Here is a 27,319-nt window from a genome sequence, read left to right on the forward strand (position 1 = left end):
ATCAAAACATATATTATTAATCAACCAAACACTTTGAAGGGGAATATTGAATTTTTTTAAATAATATAAAAATTTATTTAAAATTTTAAAACAAGTTTCAATTTTCTATAATTGGATAAATATCATAAAAAATTTATGGGTCGTGCCCGGCCCGGCACCTTAGTTTTCTTTTCCTCTTCAGGTCACTGCCCCCAATTTGTAACAGCTAATTTCTAAATCCCTAACCCTAACAAAATAACTTTGCCTTCTCCACTCCAACACCCTACGGCCACCACCATTGTCGTTCACGAGTCAGGCAGTCACCAACGGTCCACCATCATCGTTCACCAGTCAGGTAGTCACCATCGGTCCACCAGTCAATCGCTTTCAAGTAAGAGCAAAATTAAAATTGCATTCCTTTTTTTTTTTTCAAGTAAGAGCAAACCCGTTACTACACAACTATAACTCAGTAGCATTTTTGGCATGCAAGTGGCTCATAAAACAAACCCGCTCCTCCTTTTATTCTTGCTATGCTTTTTGCTTTTACAATTTTTTTCCTTTTCCCCTAGGGTTTTATTCATCGCAGCCGGCTAAAGGTAAAGTCTGCATTTAGTTTCGAGTTATTGAAGTAGTTTTGACGAATTCTACTTTGTTTTTTTTTAAAAATATATAATTAGGGTTTTGGATAGTGATTTTTAAGTGGATTTGTTGAATTCTAGCCCCGAAAGTTTTGTTTTTTTTATGTAATGTAGTGTTTTGATAGTGATTCTTAAATTTTGATATTGAATAACTTGATGCTTTGAAATTTATGTTTTTATAATATTTGTTGTCTTCTTGCTTGCAGTACTAACTGGAATATTCGATATTTATTGTATTTGTACAGTGAGTCAATGATATTATATTTAATTTAAATCTAATTTGATCTGGTATGGTTCGTTCATTTATAATTTCAAAGTTTCTATTTTTTTTAATATCGAATTGGCACAATGGATCTCGAATATTTAATATTTAAGTTTGTAGTTGTAACTTTCTACTGGTTTTCTTTGTTATTAGTCTGACCCTACATTTTGAAGGCAGCAGATAATTGGGTTTCTATTTTATAAGTTTGTATAGTAATTCTCCTTAAAAACTAATGAAAGCATGATCATCTTTTGTACCTATCTTCATCTGTTTTATGCAATTTAAATTAAGGGTCTCCTTCATAATGTTGATAGTTGATTGGACAGATCACCAGGCCATCGTAGGATTTTTGTATTTAGTTGCAAGCAATCGTTCATTACCCTCATTTTTCCACTGGTTTCCATCTATTTTGATTTATTCAAAAGCTGAAGATTTCATCTGGCATTTACATGTTTGCTAAGGACATTTTCTTGGAATGATTAGTTCTTTATCCATTTTTATTCTCATTTTCCAGGTTTTCATCTATTTGATTTCTTTAGAAGCTGATGGTGTTTGCGTTTCTCTTCTGACAATTTATTTGTTTTTAACTGTTTCTCGATGCCATGTTCAGTTGTGAGTAGTGCATGTTGTATGTTTCGGGAGTAGGCAAGCCTAACCTTCTCTTAATGTTCACCAGAACGAGTGGTTATTGTGTTGCATTAGAAGATGTTAAATATGTGTTGTTTTCTTTCACACTATATTTGCCTTTTTTCATCTCACAGTGAGAGTTTTCTTTTAAAGTTTCATATTTTTAGAAGATGATAAATTTCATAAGATTTACTTATTTATTTATATTTTGTACAAAAATTGCAATGTTTGATAATTAGAGAACAATGATTAAGAGTTTATAATAAAAAGAACAATTATTGCAATGTTCCAAAATTTCAACGTTTTAATTAATTTCTTTTGTAAAATTACTTGAAACAAAGAGTAGTACGATTCAAATAAAAGCTCTTACTCTTGGGTTGGCCCATACTCAGTGAAGGATACCGGCAACCAGTACCCTTTCTGCTTGGTTTTGGGCGACTAGCATCTGCATAGTGTAAGAATGGAGTCAGGGGCGAAGGAGGAAGGGAAAGTGCTGGGATACAACAGCAAAAAGGTGAAGAAAGTGGCGATACTTTCAACACTGGCCGCACTCCTTGATGATCCAATTCTCGCCGATGTCCCTAAGAAACCCAGTTTGTCCGATGTTGATACCCTAATCAACCTTGAACTGGGGAGTGCCATGTGTATCTCTATCTTCAAATTAGATGGAACCTCCTTCGGTACACTTCATATGCTCACACACACACACACACACACACACGCACAGCTAGGCAGGCCTTCAGCCACATAGAATTTGTGTTTGAAATTAAAGTCAGTACTTATTTGGATTGGTTTTCCTTGGAATTCGAAGATGTTGCAGTGATGAATTCAGCCACGGTGAAAGACTTGAAGCTCGCAATCAAGAAGAAAGTGATCGAGTTAGAGCAATCCAAGATGGGTCATCGACACATTTCATGGTTTATCATCTTGTTTTTCCTCTTAGACCACCCTCACATTTTTTTTTTTTGGCCAGAACCATCCTCACATTAATCGGTGGCATTTTGATGTATTAGAGAGAAAAAAAAACAGAGCAATTACATTTACTATAAAGTTCTGTTTTTGAAGATTAATTTTTTTTTCTTTTAATGTTTACTTTGTTTGTGGTTATAGGAGGCACGTTTGGGCTAATTGCTGCCTAGCACACCACAATGGGAAGCTCCTTGATGATGACGCTGCACTTCACGATTTTGGCGTTCGAAATAATTCTCAGGTGTTGTATTTGGTCCCTTCACTTTTCTGCAAATGGTTCTTTTTTATTTTGTTATGATCATTCATTGCTCATTTCCTGCTTATGATCTCACCTTGGAGCCTTAACATCCATTGACCTTGCAAATATCAACAAGATTCATGTGCTAACGAATTATGGGAATCCATCATCCCAAGTAGGTTTTTATAAATATTGTTAAGAGGAATCTCAACTTAAAATTGATCTAGAAATTTGGCTCTCATTTACAATTACTGGGGCTATAATGTCTAGCAGCTGGCGGCATGTAAATTATAAACATGAAGAATTCCTCCTCCTGAGATGTTATGATGTGTATTGCAGGTACATTTTTTACCTTATGTTGTCTCAAAAGGTTCTGGGAGACATTCTAAGAGGAGAAAACACCGTTTCTTCCATGGCCTGAGCAAGCTTTCATGATGACATGCAATCATTCGGGCATCCCTGTTTTCTGATCCAACTCATTCCACAAATTCACAATGTTCCATAGCAAAGTAAATGTGGTACAAGTACATTGATTTCTAGTTGACATTTTAAATAAATTTTAAAGCTCTTGTAATACTAAATTTTTAATAAATTAGCTTTATCATATCTCGTAGTCTCAAAAACCAAATAAATTGATCATGTCATCATCTCCAAGACTCCACAATTTTAGTTGAAAAGTTAAATGTGTAATTATATATAGTATAGATTTAATAATATAGTATATAAATACACATTTAAGTAATAAATATAAATTATTTTATTATGATGATATTTTTATATATAAAATCAACAAAAAAAAGCAAATAATTAGATTTTTAAAAGAATGACAAATCTCAGACGTTTTGTTTTCATATGTATAGATCCTTTGTCTTTGCCTGTTCATCTCTGTTTTTTGTTTCAGATATATTTATTCATCACTCGAAGCAAAGCAAAAGGAAAAGTCGGAGGGTTTTGAGGAGAGTGAAAAATGGTTGGTCCTGCTTCATCGGAGAGTGAAGTCATTCTGGAAATACCATTCGGGTCAGGAGGTTGCCCCAGTTCCCACCATTTTATCGGTGGAAATCATGAAGCTTCCAATTATTTATGTGAATTGTAAGTCACCCCTTTTTTTTCATATGTTTTAGCTTGGGGATTTTAATTCTTTTATGAAAAGGCCTTGAATTTTACCTTCTGCAATTGAAATGTGTGAACTTTAGGTATTATGGGGGATGGGCATTACCTAATATATACTTCTTGGGGTTTGCTGGGGTTGTGAAGTTTGGCAATATCCATATTGGTGGACTTTCCGGAATTTTACAATGCGCGTAATTATTGGTTAGGTTGGGTTTGAAGTTCTTTTACTTGTCTATTTTGTGTTTATTCTGGAGTTCTTTTAATGGTAATTGTTTATTTACTGCGAGTGTCAGCTTACTTGCACTGCAAATTCGCCACTCTTGTTGAACATGAAGAGGGTGGTCGAGCGACAAAATTTCTTGCACTCAGATAAATATAATATATTATAAAGCCAATTTTGTTTTGCCTTTCTACATTTATTTTCAGTGAGTTTTTGTCAGATTTTTCTTTTAATTTCTTGCTCGGCATAATATTGTTGGGGCTGGGGGTTGTTGGGCGTAGCTTGAATTGGGTACAGATTTTTTTCTTAATTGTCTTGTTGTGTTTGGCCCGAAGAATATCCGTGTCATATCCCGGCCGGGTATAAGCTATTTTTTGGATATCCCCTTCAAATTCCGTTCCGGTTCAGAATTTTTTGTGTCCGGTTCGGTTGTTTTGGTGTTCGGTTCAGATTTTTTTGCGTATAGACCGGATCACTTGTCGCACTTATCCCGGGTGGGGATATCCCATTCCAGGGATATCCCGGCTTGGGCATATCCCAAGTTGGGATATTCCGGCGTGAGTATATCCCATTCCGGGGATATCCTGGCATTGGTTTAGGGTTTTTTTTTGTGAAATAAAGTACTGTACTGGGCTATTATTAGAATGCAAAAACACATAAGACAGGCCCAAAGAAAAGCGAAAGCCTGGAAAAATAGGCCCAATTTTATTTGGGTCTGAGCACATCATGATTGTAATATTTGAGAAATGATTGTACCCTAAAAATATTTTTGAACATATCCATTACCAAAAAATAATAATAATAGTGTGCCCACTCTACTTTGAATTCTCATTTTATTGTTTTTATTTATGCAAGAAGAATTAATCTGTAAACTATTTTCATTTTGATGGTTAAGAGTCGTAGCTTTTTGCAAGAAAAAGTTATTGAATTAGGTCCAATTTTATTTAATTAATTAATATATTTAAAAAAGCTCAAAGGTTAGGTCCATCAAAATATCATCTATTTATCAAGCCTGATCCAATTTAATATGTAAATAACTCTAATTATCAATTAAATAATGTAATATAATTTAAAAATTATAAATAATAAATTTAAATCACTTGTTTTTAAATAGACAATTGTATCCATTTCTCGTTATAGTTTAAAAGTTTAGGTTATATTCTCCTTTATATTTGTGGATATATATTTTATTAAATTTTCTAAAGAATCTTATTCTGCTCTTTTTCTTTAGTACTAAAGTACTTGTATGTGGGAATATGTTTCCAATTTTATGTGGGTTTTTCTGAGCATGTTTTGAAGTGCAATAGAATCACATACAATTCAGGGAGAAGAATAGAAGTAATTGGAAAATAGGAATAAGGATGCAGCATTTATGAAATATTATGATAAACATGAAGGCCATTTCTGTTTCTAGTTACTTATGGAAGCTTACGAATGCATGTATTACAATAAACCATAAAAGAAGAGGAAATACATTTTAAAAGTTCAATTACTTAATCGAATGAAAAAAAAAATTAGAGAATGAAAATGGCTTAAATATATAATAAATAAAAACATCTTTCATATTTATTTCCTTTTTTTTTTCTAACGTTTCTTTTTCTAATCCATGAGAAAAGAACCTCAATGCATCAGCCATTTAAATGGCTGTTTCTTTTTTATATATGTTATATTTGTAATGATGGAATTTTATCTGTGAAATTTATTATTAAGTATTATTTGTAAATATTATTGTATGCATATTGATAACTCTCATATTTAAAGTTATTTTAATAAAATTTTTATATTATTTTAGGAGGTAATTTTAGTATTTAGACAAATTTGTATTACATTTTATAGTTTTTCAAATTAATTATATTTTATTTAAATTTTGCTTGTTTTTATTATTTTTATAGTTAGTTTGGATTTCCTTTCTATATTGCAGGGTTTGAAAGAAGAATGAAAGACTTGGGCATAGAGTAAAAAGTAATTAAGTGATGCTTTTCGCTCCATTGCAATTTCTAGCTTGAGTAGAGTGGCACAATCACAAAACCAAAAAATAAGGGTGATGAGATTTAAAAGAAAAAAGGAGGAAAAAGGAAGAGATCAATTGGAGCCAGACAACAACTATCTCGCATTAAAGGAAACTTCGAGGTTGCAAAGATGAGAAGAAAAAGAGATCCGTGGCGCTTGATGTAAATTTTTTAACTATTTTTTTTCTCTACGGTGGAAAGAGAGACCACGGAAAGCTTCTTCCTGTCATAGACGATAGTCTCATTTGCGTTTTTTTCACGTATCAAATAATTGGGATAAATAGGTAAAAGTATACATGAAATTTTAGTTTAATTAAATTTAAGGCTTTCAAAATTCTTTTATTATTGTTTATTCTAGTGGGATGTGAGATGATTTCTACAGTATAAAATGCGATCATTTCATTAATATGTTTCCAAGCCAAATTATGTTATCATTAAAAGTTAAATTTATCATTATGTTATCAGAAAATTCATAACAAGAAAGTCATTTTAGCCATCCATTTTTTTATTTATTTTTACATATTCTAGCTTTTGAACTCATATTTTTTGTCAAATCACCCCAAAATCAATAAAAAATTAAGATTTGATAACTTTGATGATGTGTTATACACATAGATTGCCACATTAATAATATGTCAACATTTTATAATTTTAATAATTTTTAATTTTAAAAATAATTTTTATAGTTTTTTTAATTTTAAAATTTATGTAAATGCACTAACAAGGTAAACAAAAAACAAAAAAAAAGAGGTTAATTTTTTATTTATTTAAAAATGATTTAATAATAAATGGAAATTTAAATGTTTTTGTCAAGTTAGAGGGCTGCCATCATTACTAAAAAGAAACGTATAGTATAAGGACCTCATGTAGAATTTGACCAAAAACTAATATATATCTAAAGCAAGTTAAAAGAAAGATTCTCGGATTTTCTCTCTCTATCTCCCAATTCTCAAAACCCTGATTATAATTTTGTTGATTTCCCTTTTTGATTCATCATTCGAAGCTTGCCAATTGACAACAGTAATCTCCCTCGAAGAATCATCAAGGTTCCTCTTTCTATCTTCCTCCTATCATTCTCGATTTTCCCGATTTGTTTGTTTCCCGAGATTCCTCGATAACATCTTGGTTCTTTTACTTTTGTTTTTCAGTTTCTTCGTTCCTAAAGTTTTGTTTAGTAACTCAAGTTTTTCTGGCTGTGATGAATCAAAATCCTCAGCTATTTATTTTATGATCGTCCTCTGATATTGAAGAAAGCATTACCTCTTTTTCTTCGTTGTTTAAATTTTGTTTATTTTTCTTGCTTTAATTTGATATTAATTTGCGCTAACATTATGTTTGTTTGCCTTTTTCTTGTTTTTAGGTTTTAGCTTTTATGGACATAGCTCCCCAGGCTCCTACGCACATTTTAATTATTCCAAAATCAAAGGATGGCCTAACTGGTTTGTCTAAGGTACAAGTTATTTTGTCCTCACGACTAACTGAGCAGTAAACATTTATGCCCTCTATCATAGAGGAAACTACAATTGTGGCTGGGTATTAATTTGGAAAAAAAGTATGGAGTATTGTTAAAAGAATGCTGCTCAAGTTTTGTTAATTTGATTTGCCTTTTGTGTTTTGCTCACTCTTGATGCTATATAAGGAAAAGAAAGAGAAGGACAATGGGAGTGAAATTAAATGGAAATTGTATCAAGAAATTCTGGTGGTAGAGACTAAGAGAGTATTAGTGATTATAAGAAGGTGGGGAACTAAAAGAACATCAATGCTGAGGAAAACCTTAAAACTTGATATGCTAGTATTGATAGCTATAGGCCATAAATCCATGAGATAAATTGAGCTTCTAAATATATCCGTACAATGGAAAACCCTAATAAAACCATAAAGCAATATCCATTATTCATCCTTGTTGGAAGAAATTGTCTTTAGAGTTAAATTGCATGTACCCCTCCTTCCTTAAGTCAAAATAGATGACCTTCCCAATGAACAGAAAGTATGTCATCGATCTAGAATTTAAAAGCTCATCAGCAAGTTATTTCAATCCATCAACTTATTGCAATCAGTAAAACACTTGTAAGGTGTGTGTAATGAAAAAGACATAAGGCTCAAAGATGTCCGATGAAATAATTTAGTGTTAGAATTTGCAATTTGTGTATCCAAGGCTTGTTCATTTGTTTTCAATGTCATAATCATGTTTAAGGTGTCATGTATTTATTATAAGTTTTGACATTTTAAAATAATTGGTGTTATATTGATTTTGATATGCTTTGTGCTTGTGTAATATTGTGTTTTAGCTATTTTTCTTGTGTCGTGTACAATATTAACAGGTCTGTTTAGAATCTCTACTTTTGCCCATAAATTTTGTCCTAGTCTTGTTTTATTATGTGAACTTTTTGATGTTGAACTAAAGTATCCAAGTCTTTATTGAATTAAATTAAATTAAATTATCGTTCTTATTTGAAAATTACTCCCAACACATTTAAAATTCTTTTGCCCATATATATATTTTTATAATTTTGCTCTTTTATAATTTGCAATAAAGTAGTCAGTTTATGTTATGGAGGGAGTTCCATCTTAATTCTAATTTGTACTTACAAGAATAGCGTTACAAAAAAGCTACAAAAAGCATGAGCAAGACAGTGAGTGTTTGATGGGTAATGGGGAGTTGAGGGTGATGTGGGTGTTTGAGCACCAGAGTGAAAATGGTAGTCAGTGACGGTGTTAAGTGAGAGTATTGGTTTGGTGGCGGTGAGTTACTGAGAATCTTTTTGAAGATCAAACTATTTTCTTCTCTGATAAACTTTCTCTCCACCCTTTTTTCTCTCTATTTTGAACAATATTACTTCCCGCACCAAAAAAATTGTTTGGCCAATTAGTGTTTCTAAAATAAAGATTTCTCCCTTTCAACTGCAGACAAATGTATATTTATAATTTATAATTCTGTAAACATTCTCCTTTTCTTTTTTGTAGATTTAATAACTAAATAATGGAAATAATATTAGTAAACAATAAAATGTATATTTATAATTTCAGGTATGAATATGTACTTAGACTGTCTTTTTATTTCATCTCTTTTTAGTTTCTGATATATGCTTCTTTTTACTAACATTCTCATTGGATATTTGTCAGCTTTTTCGGTTTTCAGATTCAAAGAATAACTGTTTCGTTCCATTGAAATTATGGATCTTTGCGGTTTTTTGTAGTTTATTTATCTTGGTACTATATGTTTTTTGTTTTTGAATTGCCTGTTTCGCTTTGCTCATATTGTATCTATCTTGCTTTATATTTGTTATTTTTCCTTCGCAAAATACTGTTGGGGTTTCTGTTTGTTCTTTTTGTTTGTTTCCTTTGTTCTTTCGTGAGATAGATACCTAATTTGTCTCCTCCTGTAGATGCATATTGCAATGCAAACCAAGAACGAACGGTTCAATCAGAGCGAGTTTCGGGTTTGGTGAGCGTCAAATGCGCCGTCGCTTCGACTCCTAGAGTCTGGAAAATCGTCGTCAATCCTGTAAGTGTAGAAAATCTTTCTTGTTTTTGCCTAGCAGAATAATTTTTGTAATATCCGCTGAGCAGAATACTTTTCCTCTCTGTTTTTAGTTGATATATTCTTCTTTTCTTGTTTTTGCTTAGCAGAGTAATTTTGGGGTTTGGTGTTTTTGAGCCTGAATCACGATTAGATTTTGGCTTTCATTTATATTTTTGTCATTATAGTTACTTTTCCAATTAACATGACACTAGTTCTATTGCTCCCAACACTGAAGAAAATATCTATATTAACATTTTTTTAATATTCGCTGAGCAGAATAATTTTCCTCTCTGTTTTTAGTTAATATATTCTTCTTTTCTTGTTTTTGCTTAGTAGAATAATTTTGTGGTTTGGTTTTTTTGGGCCCAAATCACGCTTAGATTTCGGCTTATCATTTATATTTTTGTCATTATAGTTCATTTTCCAAATAACTTTACACTAGTTCCTTTGCTCTCAGAACTCAGGATAGTATCTTTATAATATTTTTGTAATTTCTGCTTAGCAGAATACTATTCCTCTCTGTTTTTAGTTGACATATGCTTCTTTTTGCTAATATGTTCAGTGGTTTTTATTAAGATTGGTTAATGAATCATTATGGGCCTCGGGGAAGTGTTTCCGGGATTCATTAGTTAAAATTTGTTCAATTTTTTTAAAAAATGAAATTTTTATTTTTAATAAAAATATTAGTTAAAATTTTAAACATTTCAACACTTTTTAAATTTTAATGAATTATAAATATTTTGAATTTTTAAAATAATTTTAATTTATTTGACAAGAAAATTTAACACTGATTTAAAATTTAAAATAGATACATTACATAGCTTCTAACGTCTCTCTAAATTCTTGATGAGAGACACTTCTTTCTCCTCTAAATTGTGTCTCCTCTGTTTCCCTTTATTCTTACTTTTACCTTTTTTATTATTATTTTTTTATTTTCTCGTCCTCCCTTCCTTTACTTCACAGATTCTATTGGGGTCTCTTTCAATTTTTTTCCTGACCTCTCTTTTTTAACTTGTGTAAACGCATGCTGAAATAAAGTACTTGCTACAACAGGATATTGAAATCCCCTTCTTCATCAAATTGTGATTTCAGGTATGATTTTCTGTTCTACTAACTTTCCTTTTTCATGTCTTTTTAAGTTTCAGACCTATGCGTATCTTTTATTTCTGCGGGTATTGTGGTTGTTATCTCTGTTTTAGTTTTCAGATTTATGCTGCTTCTTTTTTTTTTTAGTGTTTTTGTTATACATTTCGATGTTAAGCCTTATGAAACACATCTTATATTTGTCATTTTAAATCTTTCGATGTCATCATTTTTTTGATAGTTTATTGTCTGTCATGTGTTTTATTTTTTTTTCTGATTGTTTGTTTCCCTTTGTTTTGAAGGAGATTTTCTTGCAAATCCTTGAATAACTGAATCCTATTTATGAGAATTTATAGCGAAGATATGTTTCTAATATTATGCATGTTAATTAGAAGGAAAAAGAAAATAGAACTTCAAGTAGTTGTGTTTTTGTTTTGCACTTATCGCCTTACAGAAAAGTGTATCTAGATGCACCAGGTGTGCATGTGTGATCGAATGTACTTTTCCCTAATGGCTCTAGGGTGCTTTTATCATTTGACGCTGAGGTGGAATTGCTAGGCATAAACCTTTGACATTGAAGGTTGCAATACCTTGGTTGATGCTCAATACTACGTTCCAAATTGTATTGAATTTTATGTTGCCACTATGTTCATTTATTTCTGCATGCTTGTTATTAAGTTGATCTTGCATGGTTTTTTTATTATAGTACAAAATGTTTAATCACTGAATGCAATCTGGATTGTAGTAGACTTGAAAGTTGTTAATAGGAAGATTGATTAACTTTTCTACTTGAGAAGATTCCCCTTAGACTTGAAAGATGGATCTCATTATGTTTGTTCTTTTTGATTGTTTCCTGTGTTCTTTCGTGAGATAGATACCTAATTTTTCTCTTCCTGTAGATGCATATTGCGATGCAAACCAAGAACGAACGGTTCAATCAGAGCGAGTTTCGGGTTTGGGGAGCGTCAAAGTCGCCGGCGCTTCGGCTCCTAAAGTGTGGAAAATCGGCGTCAATCGTGTAAGTGTAGAGAATCTTTTCTTGTTTTTGCCTAGCAGAATAATTTTTGTATTTTTAGCTGAGCAGAATACTTTTCCTCTCTGTTATTCTTCATTCATCTCTCTCACCTTCGGTTCTCCCTTTGTTCTCTTCCCTTTTCCCCTTTTTTCTACTAATTTTCTTTTTCTCTCTTCCTTGTTTATTGTCCTTTCTAACAAACCGCTGCCGCTGCCTCCACACACTTTCCAGCGTCTTACCTCTGATCAGGCCAGCTTCCTTCCCATCATTCAAAATTTAAATCCTCAAATATATCTATCCAATCCATTGCTCCCCATTTCTTCGGTGATTCTCTCTCACTCTCGGTCTCTTTTCAACGTTTTCCTGTCATTCTTTTTTAGCTTTGGGTATCCACAGGCCAAAAACACACACGCTATAGTAGGAAGAGAGTTTTCGTGAGAGAAACCCTAAGTTTTCTCTGGCGTTTCTGGTTTTTGTGATTTTTGAAATTCGCTGCTTAAACGGAGACTCATTTCAGGTATCAATTTCTTTTTTAGTTTCAGCTCCATGCTTTTTTACTTGTATTTCAGTGGGTTTTTCTTAGGGTTTTTGGTCTTCAGCTTTAGAAATCTCTATTTCGTTCCGTTTTTCAGATCTATAAATGTCAGTCTTGTTCTTCATTTTTGTTTGTTTATCGTATACTATATGTTGTTCTTTATTTTTGGATTGTTTGTTCCCCTCTGTTTAATATTATAGCTTTTGTGTTATTTTCTATTTCTTTTAAATCGTTGCTTAGCAGAATACTAATTGCCTAAACAAAAAGCATCCGTATGTAAATTGTTTACTGCATCTGTGTTGGCTTGATTTTGGTTCTAGGAACCTGGTGGGAGTTGTGTTGGCTTGATTTTGGTTCTAGGCACCCGGTGGGAGTTGTGACGCACGTAGAGTTTATTTGGTAGTTTTTCTATATGGTAATAAAATGTCTTTTTAATTCGTTGTGAGTTGTGACATTCTGTTTCTTAGTTTTCTCAAAAAGTTTCTCAAAAAGTCTATACTTTAGTTTTAAAAAAAAAATAATAATCTAATTGGGATGCTTGTTGATATTGATAGGAATTGGAGAATTTCAACCGATTTGCTAATTGCAAAGGTTTTTGTCGATTTGGGTTTGATGATTATATACGGTGGAGATTGTCATGATTCGTGTATGCATATATGTTTTCTTTTTCATACTGCTGGGTGTTTGCATTAGTCAGATAGTGTTGGGTATATTTTCTTTAAAATAATTGGGATTGTTTGAGTTCTGTTGGGTATGATTTGCAAATGGATTTTGATTGGAAGTTTTAGGTAGACCCATGGTATCTCTGTATATCTGCTGAATGGGAAGTTTTATGTGATTATTGATATATCCATATGGTGAAAATGCTCTGATTTTCGTTAAAGATAGAATTATATTCATCTGTGTTGCCTAGCCTTACGTGAAGGGAAATTTAGTTGTAATCTTTTAAGTAAATAGGTTCCATGAGACTGATTAACGTAATTTTGATTTGCTTATTGGTTGATGGTTTTACGAGACTGGTAAAAAGATGTGCTGGATATATTCTCTAATGATGTCATAACCAATTTCTTGTTCATTTATTGTCCTGGTTGATTTCTCGATGCATGCTGGTTCTGAATAAATTTTTCTTCTTTTGATTTTTCTGTTTTGGGTTAGCTTACAGGATTTAAAGATTGTCTTATTCCAATACACGAATATTCTTGTCATATCCCCTCTTGGAATAAGCTATTCTGGGAATATCCCTTTCATATCCCATCCCGATTCAGGATTTCCCCTGTCCGGTTCAGTTCCTTTAGTGTCCGGTTCAGATTTTTTATGCTGCAGGACCGGACTACCTGTCACACTTATTCCACGTAGGGATATCCCATTCGGCGTATATCCCGGTTTGGGGATATCCTAAAAAGGGATATCCCGGCCGGGTATATCCCATTCCAAGGATATCCCGGCATCGGTTTAAGGTTTTTTTTGAAGGAAAATACTGGGCTATTATTAAAATACAAAAACACGAACAGGACTAAAATACGGACTCTAAAACGAAATAGGCCCAAAGCAAAACAAAAGCTTGGTAAAACAGGCCTAAATTTATCTGGGTCTAAATACTATTTAAGAAAATATTGTATCTTCAATCCATAAAGATTGAATATAACTTTTCCAGAGTACGATATTTTTTAAAAAATGAAATCAAATTCAAACCATTTTTAAAATAAATTATAAAAACTCTTTCTTCCTTCATCTCTCTCACGTTCGGTTCTCCCTTTCTTCTCCCCCCTTTTCCCCTTTCTTCTACTAATTTTCTTTTTCTCTCTTCGTACTTTATTGTCCTTTCTAACAAACCGTTGCCGCTGCTTCCACACACTTTCCAGCGTCTTACCTCCGATCAGGTCAGCTTCCTTCCCATCATTCGAAACTTAAATCCTCAAATATATCTATCCAATCCATTGTTTCACATTTCTTCGGCGATTCTCTCTCACCCTAGGTCTCTTTTCAACGTTTTCCTGTCATTCTATTTTAGCCTTGGGTATCCACAGGCCAAAAAAACACACGCTATAGTAGGAAGAGAGTTTTCGTGAGAGAGAAACCCTATGTTTTCTCTGGCGTTTCTGGTTTTTGTGATTTTTGAAATTCGCTGCTTAAACGGAGACTCATTTCAGGTATCAATTTCTTTTTTAGTTTCAGCTTTCGAAATCTCTGTTTCGTTTCGTCTTTCAGATCTATAGATGTCGGTCTTGTTCTTCATTTTTGTTTGTTTATCGTATACTATATGTTGTTCTTTATTTTTGGATTGTTTGTTTCCCTCTGTTTAATATTATAGCTTTTGTGTTATTTTCTATGTCTTTTAAATCTTTGCTTAGCAGAATACTAATTGCTTAAACAAAAAGCATCCGTATGTAAATTGTTTACTGCATCTGTGTTGGCTTGATTTTGGTTCTAGGAACCCAGCGGGAGTTGTGACGCATGTAGAGTTTATTTGTTAGTTTTTCTGGATGGTAATAAAATGTCTTTTTAATTCGTTGTGAGTTGTGACATTCTGTTTCTTAGTTTTCTCAAAAAGTTTCTCAAAAAGTCTGTACTTTAGTTTTAAAAAAATAGTAATAATCTAATTGGGATGCTTGTTGATATTGATAAGAATTGGAGAATTTCAACCGATTTGCTAATTGCAAAGGTTTTTGTCGATTTGGTTTTCATCATTATATACGGTGGAGATTGTCATGATTCGTGTATGCATATATATTTTCTTTTTCATACTGCTGGGTGCTTGCATTAGTCAGTAAGTGTTGGGCATATTTTCTTTAAAATACTTGGGATTGTTTGTGTTATGTTGGGTATGGTTTGCAAATGGATTTTGATTGGAAGTTTTAGGTAGACCCATGGTATCTCTGTATATCAGTTGAATGGGAAGTTTTGTATGATTATTGATATATCCATGTGGTGAAAGTACTCTGATTTTGGTTAAAGATAGAATTATATTCATCTGTGTTACCTAGCCTTACATGAAGGGAAATTGAGTTGTAATCTTTTAAGTAAATAGGTTCTATGAGACTGATTAACAGAATTTTAATTTCTTATTGGTTGATGGTTTATGAGACTGATAAAAAGATGTGTTGGATATATTCTCTAATGATGTCATAACCAATTTCTTGTTCATTTATTGTCTTAGTTAATTTGATGCATGCTGGTTCTGAATAAATTTTTTTCTTTTGATTTTTCTGTTTTGGGTTAGCTTACAGGATTTAAAGATTGTCTTTGGTCAATCGATTGATAATTATTACCTTATACAAGTGCTGTTTGATTTTCCTTTTTCAATGTTGTCATAGTGTATAAATGTTGAGGGTTAAATATTTTAGAATTAAAAGCAAATTGACATGATATATATAGCAATTATAATATTATTTAATTAATATTATACAATTAATATAAAATGAAATTAAAAGCAGGATGTTTGGGAGTATGATTCGGTACTTTTCAACGAAACCCAAGCCGAAAATGAAGCCAATCGAGTTGAAAACGTCGCTAGAGCAAACGCAGACCATAAGCAGAGTCACCTTTGACATTCTCAAGGAGCATGGGCCCCTCACCGTTGGTGATACTTGGGAACGAGTCAAGGTCAGTTGTTTAGTAGACTATAATCTGTATTCATTGTGTATCTATATTTGTTGTTTCCACATCTAATTAAGCCAAGCCCAAGAGTGAAGGGCAGTGCAGTTTTATCGTTGCATAATTTTAGGATCTTGAATTCCATACGATATTGTTTTTTTCATGCTTTACTTGCCTGTGCTCGACATATTGGAGTAGAAATGTGTTTATGAGTTCAGGAGGTTGGACTGAGAGGACTTACAAGCAAGAGGCACATGAAGATCGTGCTGAGATGGATGAGAGGGAGACGAAACATTAGGCTAATATGCAACCATGTGGGGCCTCACAAACAATTTCTGTAAACAACTTGGTTCACTAAACCAAGCATCAGCCACACAAGAGCTGTCCATAATTCCTCAACTTCTACAACTAGTTTTTCTGTCGATACTTCTAGTCCAAAGTCGTCTTCAGGTTAGGTTGTAGCACGCTTGTGCTGGCTGTAATACCATCACATGTACTGTTTTTTGCAATAATGTAATACAATTGTTCTGTTGTCATGTTGTGGAAAACTTACCCTCTTCTTCCCTTATATTTTCGGTTTTAATGTACAAATTCCAAGTTCGATTACTTATCATCATTTCTGCCATTCAGATGGCTCTATAAAAAAATGAAAAACAAAGTAAAAGAGCTAAGAATTTATTAAGATTTTTTTTTTGCTTTTGTTCCAGTGATCAAATTTTAAAGAAGCATAATGGAAATTTGAAATTTCACGGATGCTAGCTGGTGATCAGGGTGGAAATTAGATCATTGGGATATTGAAATGATCAAATGACTTTTATCTTCTGTTCTGCTTACTTGATGGTTAACCACTTGAATGTCAAATAATGCTCAAGAACCTATTATTTGCCTATGCTTTAGGGAATAAGAGGCATTTATTTTTAGTATATAAGTAGTAAAAACCTGTCATCCTTCTTTAGTTCTTGAAGGAGGCCTCTAGGCTTTATGCTGCAAGTTGGGTAAGGGATATTGGTCCTGATCTTAGACCAAACGATTATAAGAAGGATGATGGGACTGAAGGTAAATCCAATGGAGGTAAGAGTAGGAGTACAACCTTCAACCTTGGAGGATATTGGTGGGGAACTTTACTTTGTGGTTTCTTATCTTGAAATGTTCTGATGTATAAGTTGTCTGTAATGAATCAAGAACTATATAGCATGACTTGCAAAATATGCGGCATATTATATGTGCAATAAACCGTTAGATTCGTGCTTGAGACATCTTACGGAGGTCAAGGAACAAAGTCCCGTAATGCTTGAGTTCAGTTAGGTTTTCATTTCAATTTCCTTTCTTAGTAGAACTTGTCTAGAGGTAGCATGGAATTTATTCTTTGATTTCTTTTTCCCCTTGCTGCTCAGAGTCATCTGTGACTGCATTTTGTTTTATTATGTTGTTGGCACCTCTGTTCAAGTATTATATTTTACGCTTCCATTGGCATATTTTTGGTGAATCCCTTCTTCACCTGGTACAGAAATTGCATATTGTCCAACATTATCTGTGTATTCAATTGAATGTGTTTTCCGTATTTTAAGGATATTGCTAATGGATTCCTCGATGAAGATATCTTTCAATCGCTGCATTAGAGATGGAGATTTGATTATTGTATATGAGAGGCATGATACTATGAAAGCTGTTAAAGTATGCGAGAATTCGGTTCTTCAAAATCGTTTCTGTGTATTTAAACATTCAGATTGGATCGGGAAGCCATTTGGTTCCATAATTTTCAGCAACAGAGGTGGATTCATTTACCTATTGGCTCTGACACCGGAGTTCTGGACTTTGGTTCTAAGTCATATGACTCAGATTCTTTATATTGCGGATATTAGCTTTGTGATTATGTACTTGGAAGTAGTTCCTGGTTGTTTGGTTCTTGAATCTGGGACCGGTAGTGGCTCCAGCGGGACATGTGTATACCTTTGATTTCCATGGACAGAGGGCTGCCTCAGCTAGGTAAGCATTAATGTTTATCGTTTGCAAAAGTGCACTGTGAAGAAATATGATATATTAACTGCTTAGGTTGAACTTTGAGTTCTGGATTATCTTGAGTTGATGTCTTCATAGATCTACATTTTGTTGCCGTGATACTTCATTGTCTCTAACTGTCTCGGTTTACAGAACTTTATTAGTTTCATTAGTGAGTGCATCGTTCTGAAATTTTGGTTTCAAATATAGTTATGAAATATGATTTTAGAAACTGCTAAGGTTGAGCTTGAATTCTTGGTAGTTTTCAGAAGTCTGTTCAGGTAGATGTATTCTTCGATTGATATTCTGTTGCTGTCATGCTTCATAGTCTCAAAATTATCTCGGTTTTATGGAACCTTGCGTAGGACTCATTTATGATGCATATTTTATCCCATTTTATGGTTTCTGTTTGTCTAATTGATAATAGAAAGATCCAAGGATGGTTGTTTTTTTTTCTTTGATTCTTCTGTGTTGGTTTGTGAAAGGAGGAATGTTTTACGATTTTTCACTCCTTCAACAGAGGACTGAATAAGCACTTTAGTCACTGTGGGAGTCCGAGATATTCAGGGTGAGGTTCCATTCTTCCATCTCTGTTAATTCTCTCTTTAGTTTTTTTTATTCTCTCTCACTCCATTTCTTGTCATTTCGTAACAAACCCTAGGCACTTCCGCGGCATCAACACCTTTCCGGCGTCTTACCTCCGATCAAAGGCCAGCTTCCTTCCCAATATTTGAAATTTGAATCCTCAAATCTATCCCTTCAATCCATAGCAACCCATTTATTCGCCGACTCCCTCTCTCTCTCTGTCTGTCTGTTTTGGAGTTCTTCCTCTCAATTTTTTTAGTCCTGGGTCACCGAAGGCCAAAAGAATTCTTTTTTTAGAATAATTCTCGACAGTAAATGCTCCTTCCCTTTTCACTTCGATGTGAATTACCGGGATCATTCCTTCTCATTTACTTGGCTTTTTTTTTTTTTCAGATTTGACAAAATCATCAACAAGGAAATCCCAGCTACCGTGGTGTATGAAGATGATGAGGTGCTGATCTTTTTTCTTTTTACTTCTGATTTTAAATTCTGCGGATTCTGTCACTGCTTATTTGTACGCTGGAAAGATCTTTTAGAAATCAGGCCTTTATTTTCCTTCTTGAACTATGGCTTGATTCTTGCAACAGGTGATGCTTATTATATATATATATATTTTTTCTATTTGTTTCTTAAAACAAATTTCCCTCGACCAAATTCTGGTCGTGACCTGAAACTTGGTCTGGCTTTTAACAATTCAAAAGGCACTACTTTTGACCTTTTCCATTTATATCTTAAAATGGATAGAAATGCAAACACCTCCTGCCCTTATAAGTTGGAGAAGATACGTCGTCCTTGTGCATTTTGACAAGTAGCCCGCTATTGGCCTAAAGTAATGCATGGAGACTTGTGGGGTGGCACATTCTAAGTTAGAATGAGAGAGTAGAGGTTCTTTTGTTAGTCTTAAGAGCTGTCTATATAAAGGGCTGTGTTTTTTATTTTTGTTTAATTTATTTTCACTAGCGGTCTTGCTAGGGTAATAGATGAGAATTTGTTGGAATTTTGAGGGATGCTGATTGTATTTAAGAGGATGGATTCTAAGGAATGAACGTGGAAGTGGCCATATGCCTTGAAATTATTGGGTTCATTAATTGGATCAGTCAGCTGGTCAAATTTTTTCAGGGAAATGAGATAGCAAATGTATTAGGTATGATTGGCATTTGAAGGGAAGTATTTTCTTGGCTTGATGGTGATATTTGTTCTGTTTTATTGAGTTCTCTGTGCGATCATTGGTATTTCCATGTCCTGGCGCTGTCTGTTCTTACTTGGTGTTCGAGTTTTGGTTGACTTATGCTACTGATGTTTTAATTCTACATGTTGGTTCTGAAATTTCTTTGTCCTTTGTTTGCTTTTTTGTGAGTGTTGTCAGTTATTAGTGAAAGTTGTCTTAACAAAAAAAGAAGATAGCAGGGTTTTTCATGTTCAAGTAAGAGTTAGAAAGAATGCAATTGGCTTCATAATTGTTAATGGAAAGAGGTTAGCATTGATTCTTATCCCAAATAGACACGCTATTCCCTTCATCGTATTGCTCGGTAATGTTCTTATCCCAATATCTTTTCTTTTCAATTTTAATGTTCATATGCACTCTCCCATGGCTTAAATTCATTCTTTAATGCCCTAAAACTTGAGATGAATGGGGATTAGATGCCAGTTTAACCTAATACCCATATTTCTTTTATGGATATAATGCTTAAAGTTCAACTAACACCACCTAACTTCATTTCTAGTGAAATTGTTTAAGCAATTGTGCCTTTGTATAAATTGTTAAAATTCTGTTAAATGTACGGGTTAAACATGGTTCTACTTATCAGGGAATTCGTTTGACAATAGGGTTATGCTGATAACGCTTTCTGCATAATATGGTGACTAGTCTAGCAGTCTGTGGAATCGACCAAACTGAATAAAGTAAATTAAAAACAATCATGTGTTTCTTTAATTTTCATTTTTCTTGAAGTATCCGTGTTCAACACATTCCCGGCCGTGGGTATAGCATATGACCCTCCAAATACATGAAAAGGTTATGTTACTCGGACTTGGGTGTAAGTGTTGGACATAGGCATCTGACTTGAGTATTTTCAGTTTTTTCTAGGATTGCATGTATTTGGAGGACTCTTGGAGGACCATATAAGATGCGTGCCTCTACTCACACCCACTTGAGTCCAAGTAACATGTACTGAGTGTTGGTGCACTCATATGGTCCTCTGACTGTTTTTTTCACTCCAAACTATCAAACTGGATGAATTCTAATGTTTGTTAGTCATATGTTTCAACTCAGTTTTGTCCTTTGATTTTTATTTGATCAATAGGGACTATGCCTAACAAGAAATTCGGAGGAACCTTCACATATTGTATCCATGTTCGACTACTTATGGTCTAAAACTATTGCTACAATATTGTGGCCATTGCATGTCTTACCAACAAAGTTTGTATTCAAAAAAATCCGATCTGCTATTGGGATACAGAAGGTTTGATATTAGCTACATAAACTTGTTATTGAAAAATTTTCTTCCAGCTTCAGAGTGAACTCTATTTATCAATCAATAAAACCTGCATGTATTGTCTATGTTTCGCCTACTCTTTCATTTTTCTTTTCTTGAAGTACTTGGGTCTGACACTTGTGTTTGCCATATCACTGGACATTGTTTGGGGATATTAGCCGAGCCCTCAAATATATGGAAAAGCATACTCAAAATTAAACATATCAGTGTTACTTACATACCCGTATTGCAATTGAAAATAAGAAACCTTACAAAGGAGAAAAAGAAGAGGAACCCATATTATTATTTTTCCTTTTATGTGCAAAGATCCTTGTTGGAATGTTCCTTTTATTTTTCTTTGTTCAGCATTTCTAGTATTTCTGTTCTGTCGTTTTATTGATTATTTTCTATCATCCTCTAGACTGCCAAAAGCGAAGGTGGAGGTTTGCTAACGCATATTGAAAAGTTTTATGAGGTTAGATGCTAATATGTTTTTAGTTTTCAAATGAAAAGGTTACTAGTCAATTTATCTCTTATTTTATGATGGCTCGTATGTGCAGACAATTGGTCTGGAAGTGCAGAATGGATATGGTTTAATAGAAACATCACCTTGCGTTGCTGGTCGACAACCTTATTATAATGTAAGACAGCTGTAGGTCTTTCTATTATAATATTCAACTGAAACTATTCTCTTTCTTCCATGCTACCCCTGATAGAACATGTGATTTCTCCTAAGCAATGTGAATAAATTCTTAAAAAGAGAACTAATAGTTTTATATCGGTTATCTCTGTTGCTTCTGTTCTTATTTTTTCTTGTAGTACACGTGTCTACTTAGACAGACTTGGATACAGGGATATGTCCCTACAAAAACATTCCAAATGCATGGAAAAGCTTAAAAAAATTGAACACACGTACATTGGATACATATCCGTATATAAGGCTCGCACCTGACTCCAAGTAACTAGCTAGAAATCTACTTTTTTAAATACAGGATATTGGGGAAAAATGTGTTTGAGATCAATTGAAAAGTAAACATGTTATGCTGGTACTATCTTATCTTGCAAAGTTCCTTAATTGGATCAAAGGAAAGGATCTATGTATGTGCTTTGGTATTAAAGTGAGTTTAAGAGAGTTTTCGTAAGCAGTTAATAAAATGTAAAGAAAAAATAAAACATAAATGGGGATTTTGGTTTTCAGGTTTACAATTCACTGTTTCGCTCTGTGTTTGAAATCTTTCGATATGGGTCTGTCTGTTTCTTTTTGGTTGCTTTTTCAGAGACTGATTTCAGGTATGAATCTTTACTTGGGTTTGCGTTTTCATTTCTTTGCCTTTGTCTTTGTTTTTGTTTTTGTCTTTTGCCTTTTCATTTCTATTTTATGGTTTTGGTTTTCAGGTTTAGACATCACTGTTTCGTTCCGTGTTTCAAATCTATTGATCTCGATCTGTTTGTTCTTTTTGTTTGTTTCCTGTGTACTTTTGCGAGGTACAAATCCTAAGTTTTTTCCTCTGTTTCTGTTTTTTATAATTTATGCAATCCCCCTAACTATGTTTTTTTATGGGAACATCTCAGTTTTTTAGTTTTTGATACATGCTTTTCACTTGAATTTATTTAAGTTTTTTTTTTTCGTTCTCTTTGCCAAATCCGAGTAAAGGTTATCAAGCTTGAGTTCAACTTGACAATGACTGAATTGATTTGAGTTTTACTTGTAGCCGAATCCAAGTGACTTATGGGCTCATGTATCTGGTTTTTACCCCTAGTATTGATGTTCATTTTTTAGATACGAGAGTTGCACATTTTAATTTTAGATTAATTCTAGATGGTTGAGCCATGCATGATTAGTTGATTAAAGATTTTACTTGCTCCGATGAATCAAAATAACTTTCTTTTGTGATAAATGTTCTCTTTCTCATTCTGTATGTTGGATTGATCTTCATGTTTAAATTATCCAAATTAAATGCTAATTATACTGCTATGAAATATTAAAACATATTTCATATTTATTTCTTTTTTTCTAACGTTTCTTTTACTTTTCTGTCTGGTAATTGGGAATGAAAACATTTTTCATATTTATTTCCCATTTATTATCTTCTATTCCCCCCCTTTTTTATTTTCCTAACGTCTCTTTATTTTCTTTGTCTTTAATTTGATAATTTCCCCCCAAAAAAGTAATTTAAAGAAGGTATTAATTAACATAAATGTTACCGTTGTCACATGGGGATTTAGAAAATCTATTCTTTTTGGGCAGTGACGGGCAAGAGAAAAGCTGCCCGTTTTCTTCAGCCTTTTCAATTTCCCTTCCTTCTCCATCATTGGAAATTGTTCTCTTTAAATTTATTTTCCTTTATTTATTTTCCCTTTTATTCTCTGTTGTTTTTTCATTCTTTGATCTCTGTTCATCCTCTCTTTCGTTTTCTTTATTGTCTCTTCCTTCTTTTCTTGTCATTTCATAACAAACCCTAGGCACTTCCGCGGCATCAACACCTTCCGGCGTCTTACCTCCGATCAAAGGGCAGCTTCCTTCCCATTATTCGAAATTTGAATCCTCAAATCTATCTCTTCTATCCATAGCACCCTATTTATTCGCCGACTCCCTCTCTCTCTCTGTCTGTTTTGAATTTCTTCCTCTCATTTTTTTAGTTTTGGGTCACCGAATGCCAAAAAAAAACACGGAAAGACGCTACACTAGGTTTTCTTTGCCGTTTCTGGTTTTTGTGATTTTTTGGAATTCCCTGCTTCATCGGTGACTGATTTCAGGTATGAATCATCACTTCTACTTTGTCTGTCTTTGCTAGTTCATTTCGTTTTAGTTTCAGATCTGTTCTTTATTACATGTTTTTCAGTGGGTTTTTTTTATGATTTTTTGTTTTCTTCTTTATAAATCCTGTCTTTGCCTGTTCATCTCTGTTTTTTTGTTTCAGATATATTTATTTATCACTCGAAGCAAAGCAAAAGGGAAAGTAGGTGGGTTTTTAGGATATGATAAATGGTTGGTCCTGCTTTATGGGAGATTGATTTGAGGTATGAATATGTACTTAAAATTTGTTTTTTTCTTTCATCTCTGTGTTTAGTTTCAGATATATACTTCTCTAATAAAATTGACTACTAAACAATAAATGACCAGTAAACAGTTTTTTTTCTAATGTTTGATTTTCCATTTATTCTTTTTTTTTTCAACGATGAAGAAATTAAATTGCAGTGAAAGCGTAATTAAACATGAATACACTAAAAATAATTTGCCATATACAAATATTTATTTATTTTTATTGTCAGTCTAATTCGGTAAGTGTAAATAGGTTTATAGTGATAGATAAATGAAATCTAATGGTAAAAAGCTTTATTTATTTATTTATTTTAAACTTTCGTTTGGCAGAATTTATTTAGATTGTATATATCTTTTTGAAAGGCAGAACCCTATTCAGCTCTTTTCAAAATTTCTATTTTATTGTTTTTATTTTTTCAAAAAGAATTAATCTATTGAGTGTTTTCAATTTGATAGATAAAAGTCAAAACTTTTTTCAGGAAAAAAACCAATAAATTAATTGCATTTTATTTAATTAATAAATATAGTGTTTATATTATATTTGTAGATATATTTTTATTAATTTTCTAACAATAAAATTATTTATGAGTGGCTGATAAAATTATTTATGATTGGCTAATAAAATTTAAAGTATTTACATTAAAATATATAGATAATAATAAATTTAAACTTTAATATTTACATTTTTTAAAATTGGTGCTTATTTCTGCTGACTGTACACATCCCGCTAGTTTTCCACAGTTTGAAAATTAAATACTCCTTTATTAGCCGTTTCTTTTAATCTATACCTATCTCATTTATTGTCGTTTATCCCTGTCTTCAATCACCACCCTTATTTACTATCTCTCTGTCTTCCATATATCCGTTACCCCCATATATAAGCTGTTTATCTCTCCCTCTCTGTCTGCTTGCCAGTTTGTTTTCCCTTTCTCCCTTCCTCCCTTCCTCCGTTTATTCTCCTTTCAGAACAGACTCTCATCTCAATTTTCTCCTCTTTTTTATTTCTTGGCTTTGGGAGACCAAATCTCAAAATAACGCACGCTACAGTAGCAAGTTAGTTTCCGATAGAGGACCCAAAGTTTTTTCTGTCGTTTCAGTTTATTTTATGATTTTTGCAATCCCTTTCTTCATCTTAGACTGATTTTGATGTATGATTCACATGAATTTTGTCATTTTTTTTGTCATTGCCTTTTCATTTCTATTTTGTAGTTTCAGGTGGATGCTTTTTTTAATTCTGTTTCAGTGTGCTTATTTTTATGCTATTTGTTTTTCAGGTGTAGAAGCCACTGTTTCTTTCTACTTCCGTGGGAATGGGAAACCCGAAGTCTGACGTTCCTGTTTTTATTTATTTATTTAAATTTTCGTAACCACTGCTTGATCACTGATTTCAGCTTTGAATGTTAATTTCAACAATTGTCTTCATTTTTCATCTCTGCTTTGTTGTCTGGCATATATAGCTCTGTGGGTTTGCGGGTTTTTGGTTCGTTTTTGTGTTCTTTTGTCGTTGCCGCTGGGGCCTTGTGCTGAGGGCCGTAGTAAATCAGCTTGGGCTAGTAGGCCTCTGTTTTGGGTTGTAAGATATTATTTTTTTTGTTACTTTCATTTTCTTTCAAATCTTCTCATCTCAAGAAAATCTTTTATATGGCTGTCCGTGTTGTGATTTCCATTTCAGGAAATTCCTATCCTTGAATTGGGCTGTTTGGAGATAGGTCAAATTGGAACAGACCGTAATATCAGGTATCTTAAGCATCCTTTTTGTCTCTTCCTCTGTCCTATTCTGGTTTTGAGATATTCCAGTTTGATAATAACCCGTAATCTTTAGTAAAATTATAATTTTATTTAATAAAATAATATGTATCAGTATGTTTTTATAAAAAATTTAATTTATTTTTTTGCAACCACCTTAAATTATTTATTATATTACATGCGAAATAATATTTAACTATTTTAATAATTTACCATTTTTTAGAAAAATATTATGTATTATTTTATCAAATAAAAACATTATATTTATTAAAGGAATTAAAAAACATTACTTAAATCATATTGAGTATTATAAGATACTAAAAGAATTTGATAATAAATAAACCCTTTATCTATATTTATATTAAAAATAATTTTATATTAAGAATAATAAAAAAAAGCCAACAAATATTTGGAGAAATATATATACATATGTTAATTGGGAATGGAAACTTTTCACATTTATTTCCCCTTTATGCTCTCCTATTTCCCTTTATTTATTTTTTTCTAATATATCTTTTCCTTCTTTGTCTGTTAATTTTCCCAAAAAATATTAGTGATTTCAGGTATGAATCTTTAAATCCTCTTCTTCATTGGAGAGTCATTTCAGGTATGAATCTTTAGTTTTCCTCTGTTTTGGCCTTTTCATGTCTTTTTTTGTTTCATATCTATGCTTCTCTACTTGTATTATGTACACGCCTCTGTACATGTTTTTATGGTTTTCAAGATTGATTGGTTCCACTGATCTTGTATTATATATATTAATTCGAAATCTGAAACTGCTTTTATGTTTTTTGAACATCATGCTTCGGATTTTTCTGTTTTGGCATAAAGAATCTTGTATCCTGTACACATTTAAGTTTTGTGCTATTGTTAATTTTCCCTATTCTGCTTGGAGGATATCCCTACCATATCCCAATTCTGATTGGTTTCACTCATTTTGTAATATATATATTAATGCGAAATCTGAAACTGCTTTCTCTCTTTTAATGTAATGCATTCAAATGTGGAGAATTTTCTTTTTCTAATAGCGCCTGAATAACTTCTCCAGTAGTTGCTTTTTTATGTCTTTATTGGGCTTTCGTTTCATTGTTTAATTCTGTGTACTGCTTCGGTTTTGGGTTAATGGGATATTGGACTTAGAATAGTTGGCCCTTTTTTGCCGTGTGGTAGTGGGCTTTTATTTCGGCGTTCGTTTTTGATTGTGAATTCCTTTCATCATCGTATGGTTTTGATGTTTAGAAATTGCCGTTTTAGTATGTGTTTGAAATTTATTGATGTGGCCTGTGACTTATTTTGTTGTTTTTATTTTATTCTGTTATTACCATTTTCTAACTAAGAGGACCTAAATTAAAAAAAAAGGTGTAAAAAAAAATGACAGATACATGAACAAATAATATATATAACGAAAACATTGTTTTTTCAATATAGTTTAGAATAACTGAAAAATAATGCATATATAAATATTTCCGTAGTTTTCGATTCTTAATAGAAATGTGAAGTAATAATTTGACATCTGAACACATATTTTCAGAGGAAATACGAAAACAGTCGATAGATTATAGTGTATCTAAGGGCCATTTGATAATTAATTTTCTACTTTATTCTGTTCGAGAGATTTTTCAGGGATATCCCAACGTCAATTAAGCTATTCCCGGGATATCCTAACAT

At 32.7% G+C, this 27,319-nt stretch overlaps 2 protein-coding genes across 37 annotated transcripts; both read left to right on the forward strand.

The window, feature by feature from the left end:
- The first annotated feature begins 15 nt into the window (after nt 1–15).
- Nucleotides 16–6,397, forward strand: LOC121203155 (U11/U12 small nuclear ribonucleoprotein 25 kDa protein). 14 transcript variants are annotated; one of them, XM_041116214.1, is made up of 7 exons: nt 75–370; nt 1,904–2,186; nt 2,318–2,423; nt 2,617–2,716; nt 3,053–3,231; nt 3,615–3,805; nt 5,968–6,397. In XM_041116214.1, exons 2-5 carry the CDS (start codon nt 1,967–1,969, stop codon nt 3,146–3,148), a joined length of 522 nt encoding a protein of 173 aa, XP_040972148.1. In that variant the 5' UTR covers nt 75–370; nt 1,904–1,966; the 3' UTR covers nt 3,149–3,231; nt 3,615–3,805; nt 5,968–6,397. The 14 variants fall into 14 exon arrangements, with proteins under 14 accessions (XP_040972130.1, XP_040972148.1, XP_040972151.1 ...); XM_041116217.1 differs by having other exon boundaries at nt 75–334; nt 1,899–2,186; XM_041116233.1 differs by having other exon boundaries at nt 80–334; nt 1,899–2,186; nt 3,053–3,222.
- A 543-nt stretch (nt 6,398–6,940) lies between these two features.
- Nucleotides 6,941–26,795, forward strand: LOC121230804 (uncharacterized). 23 transcript variants are annotated; one of them, XR_005928948.1, is made up of 20 exons: nt 6,942–7,101; nt 7,416–7,505; nt 9,413–9,560; nt 10,617–10,670; nt 11,561–11,679; nt 11,908–12,193; nt 12,532–12,626; nt 12,766–14,091; nt 14,223–14,361; nt 15,643–17,791; nt 18,289–18,371; nt 18,465–18,699; nt 18,782–20,850; nt 21,284–21,337; nt 21,423–22,152; nt 22,258–23,619; nt 23,784–23,883; nt 25,180–25,478; nt 25,578–25,642; nt 26,206–26,795. XR_005928948.1 is itself a non-coding variant. In XM_041116252.1 (6 exons), the coding sequence occupies exons 2-6, from the start codon at nt 7,428–7,430 to the stop codon at nt 16,144–16,146; spliced, it is 636 nt and encodes a 211-aa protein (XP_040972186.1). In that variant the 5' UTR covers nt 6,943–7,101; nt 7,416–7,427; the 3' UTR covers nt 16,147–16,341. The 23 variants fall into 23 exon arrangements, 2 of the variants coding, with proteins under 2 accessions (XP_040972186.1, XP_040972193.1); XR_005928949.1 differs by having other exon boundaries at nt 10,632–10,670; XR_005928950.1 differs by lacking the exon at nt 6,942–7,101 and having other exon boundaries at nt 7,411–7,505; nt 9,442–9,560; nt 11,908–12,000; nt 12,073–12,193.
- Nucleotides 26,796–27,319: the final 524 nt, after the last annotated feature.

Source organism: Gossypium hirsutum, chromosome A01, assembly GCF_007990345.1.
Source record: "Gossypium hirsutum isolate 1008001.06 chromosome A01, Gossypium_hirsutum_v2.1, whole genome shotgun sequence".
Lineage (NCBI taxonomy): Eukaryota > Viridiplantae > Streptophyta > Magnoliopsida > Malvales > Malvaceae > Gossypium > Gossypium hirsutum.

Excerpts from the sequence above, each read along its gene's own strand:
- LOC121203155 (XM_041116196.1), top strand. The coding sequence starts at position 1,967 with ATGGAGTCAGGGGCGAAGGAGGAAGGGAAAGTGCTGGGATACAACAGC. Across the intron at positions 2,424-2,616 it reads GGTCATCGACACATTTCATG|GAGGCACGTTTGGGCTAATT; the intron begins GTTTATCATCTT and ends TTGTGGTTATAG. Across the intron at positions 2,717-3,052 it reads GCGTTCGAAATAATTCTCAG|GTACATTTTTTACCTTATGT; the intron begins GTGTTGTATTTG and ends TGTGTATTGCAG.
- LOC121230804 (XM_041116252.1), top strand. The coding sequence starts at position 7,428 with ATGGACATAGCTCCCCAGGCTCCTACGCACATTTTAATTATTCCAAAA. Across the intron at positions 7,506-9,416 it reads GCCTAACTGGTTTGTCTAAG|ATACCTAATTTGTCTCCTCC; the intron begins GTACAAGTTATT and ends TTCGTGAGATAG. Across the intron at positions 15,815-16,023 it reads ATACTTGGGAACGAGTCAAG|GAGGTTGGACTGAGAGGACT; the intron begins GTCAGTTGTTTA and ends TTATGAGTTCAG.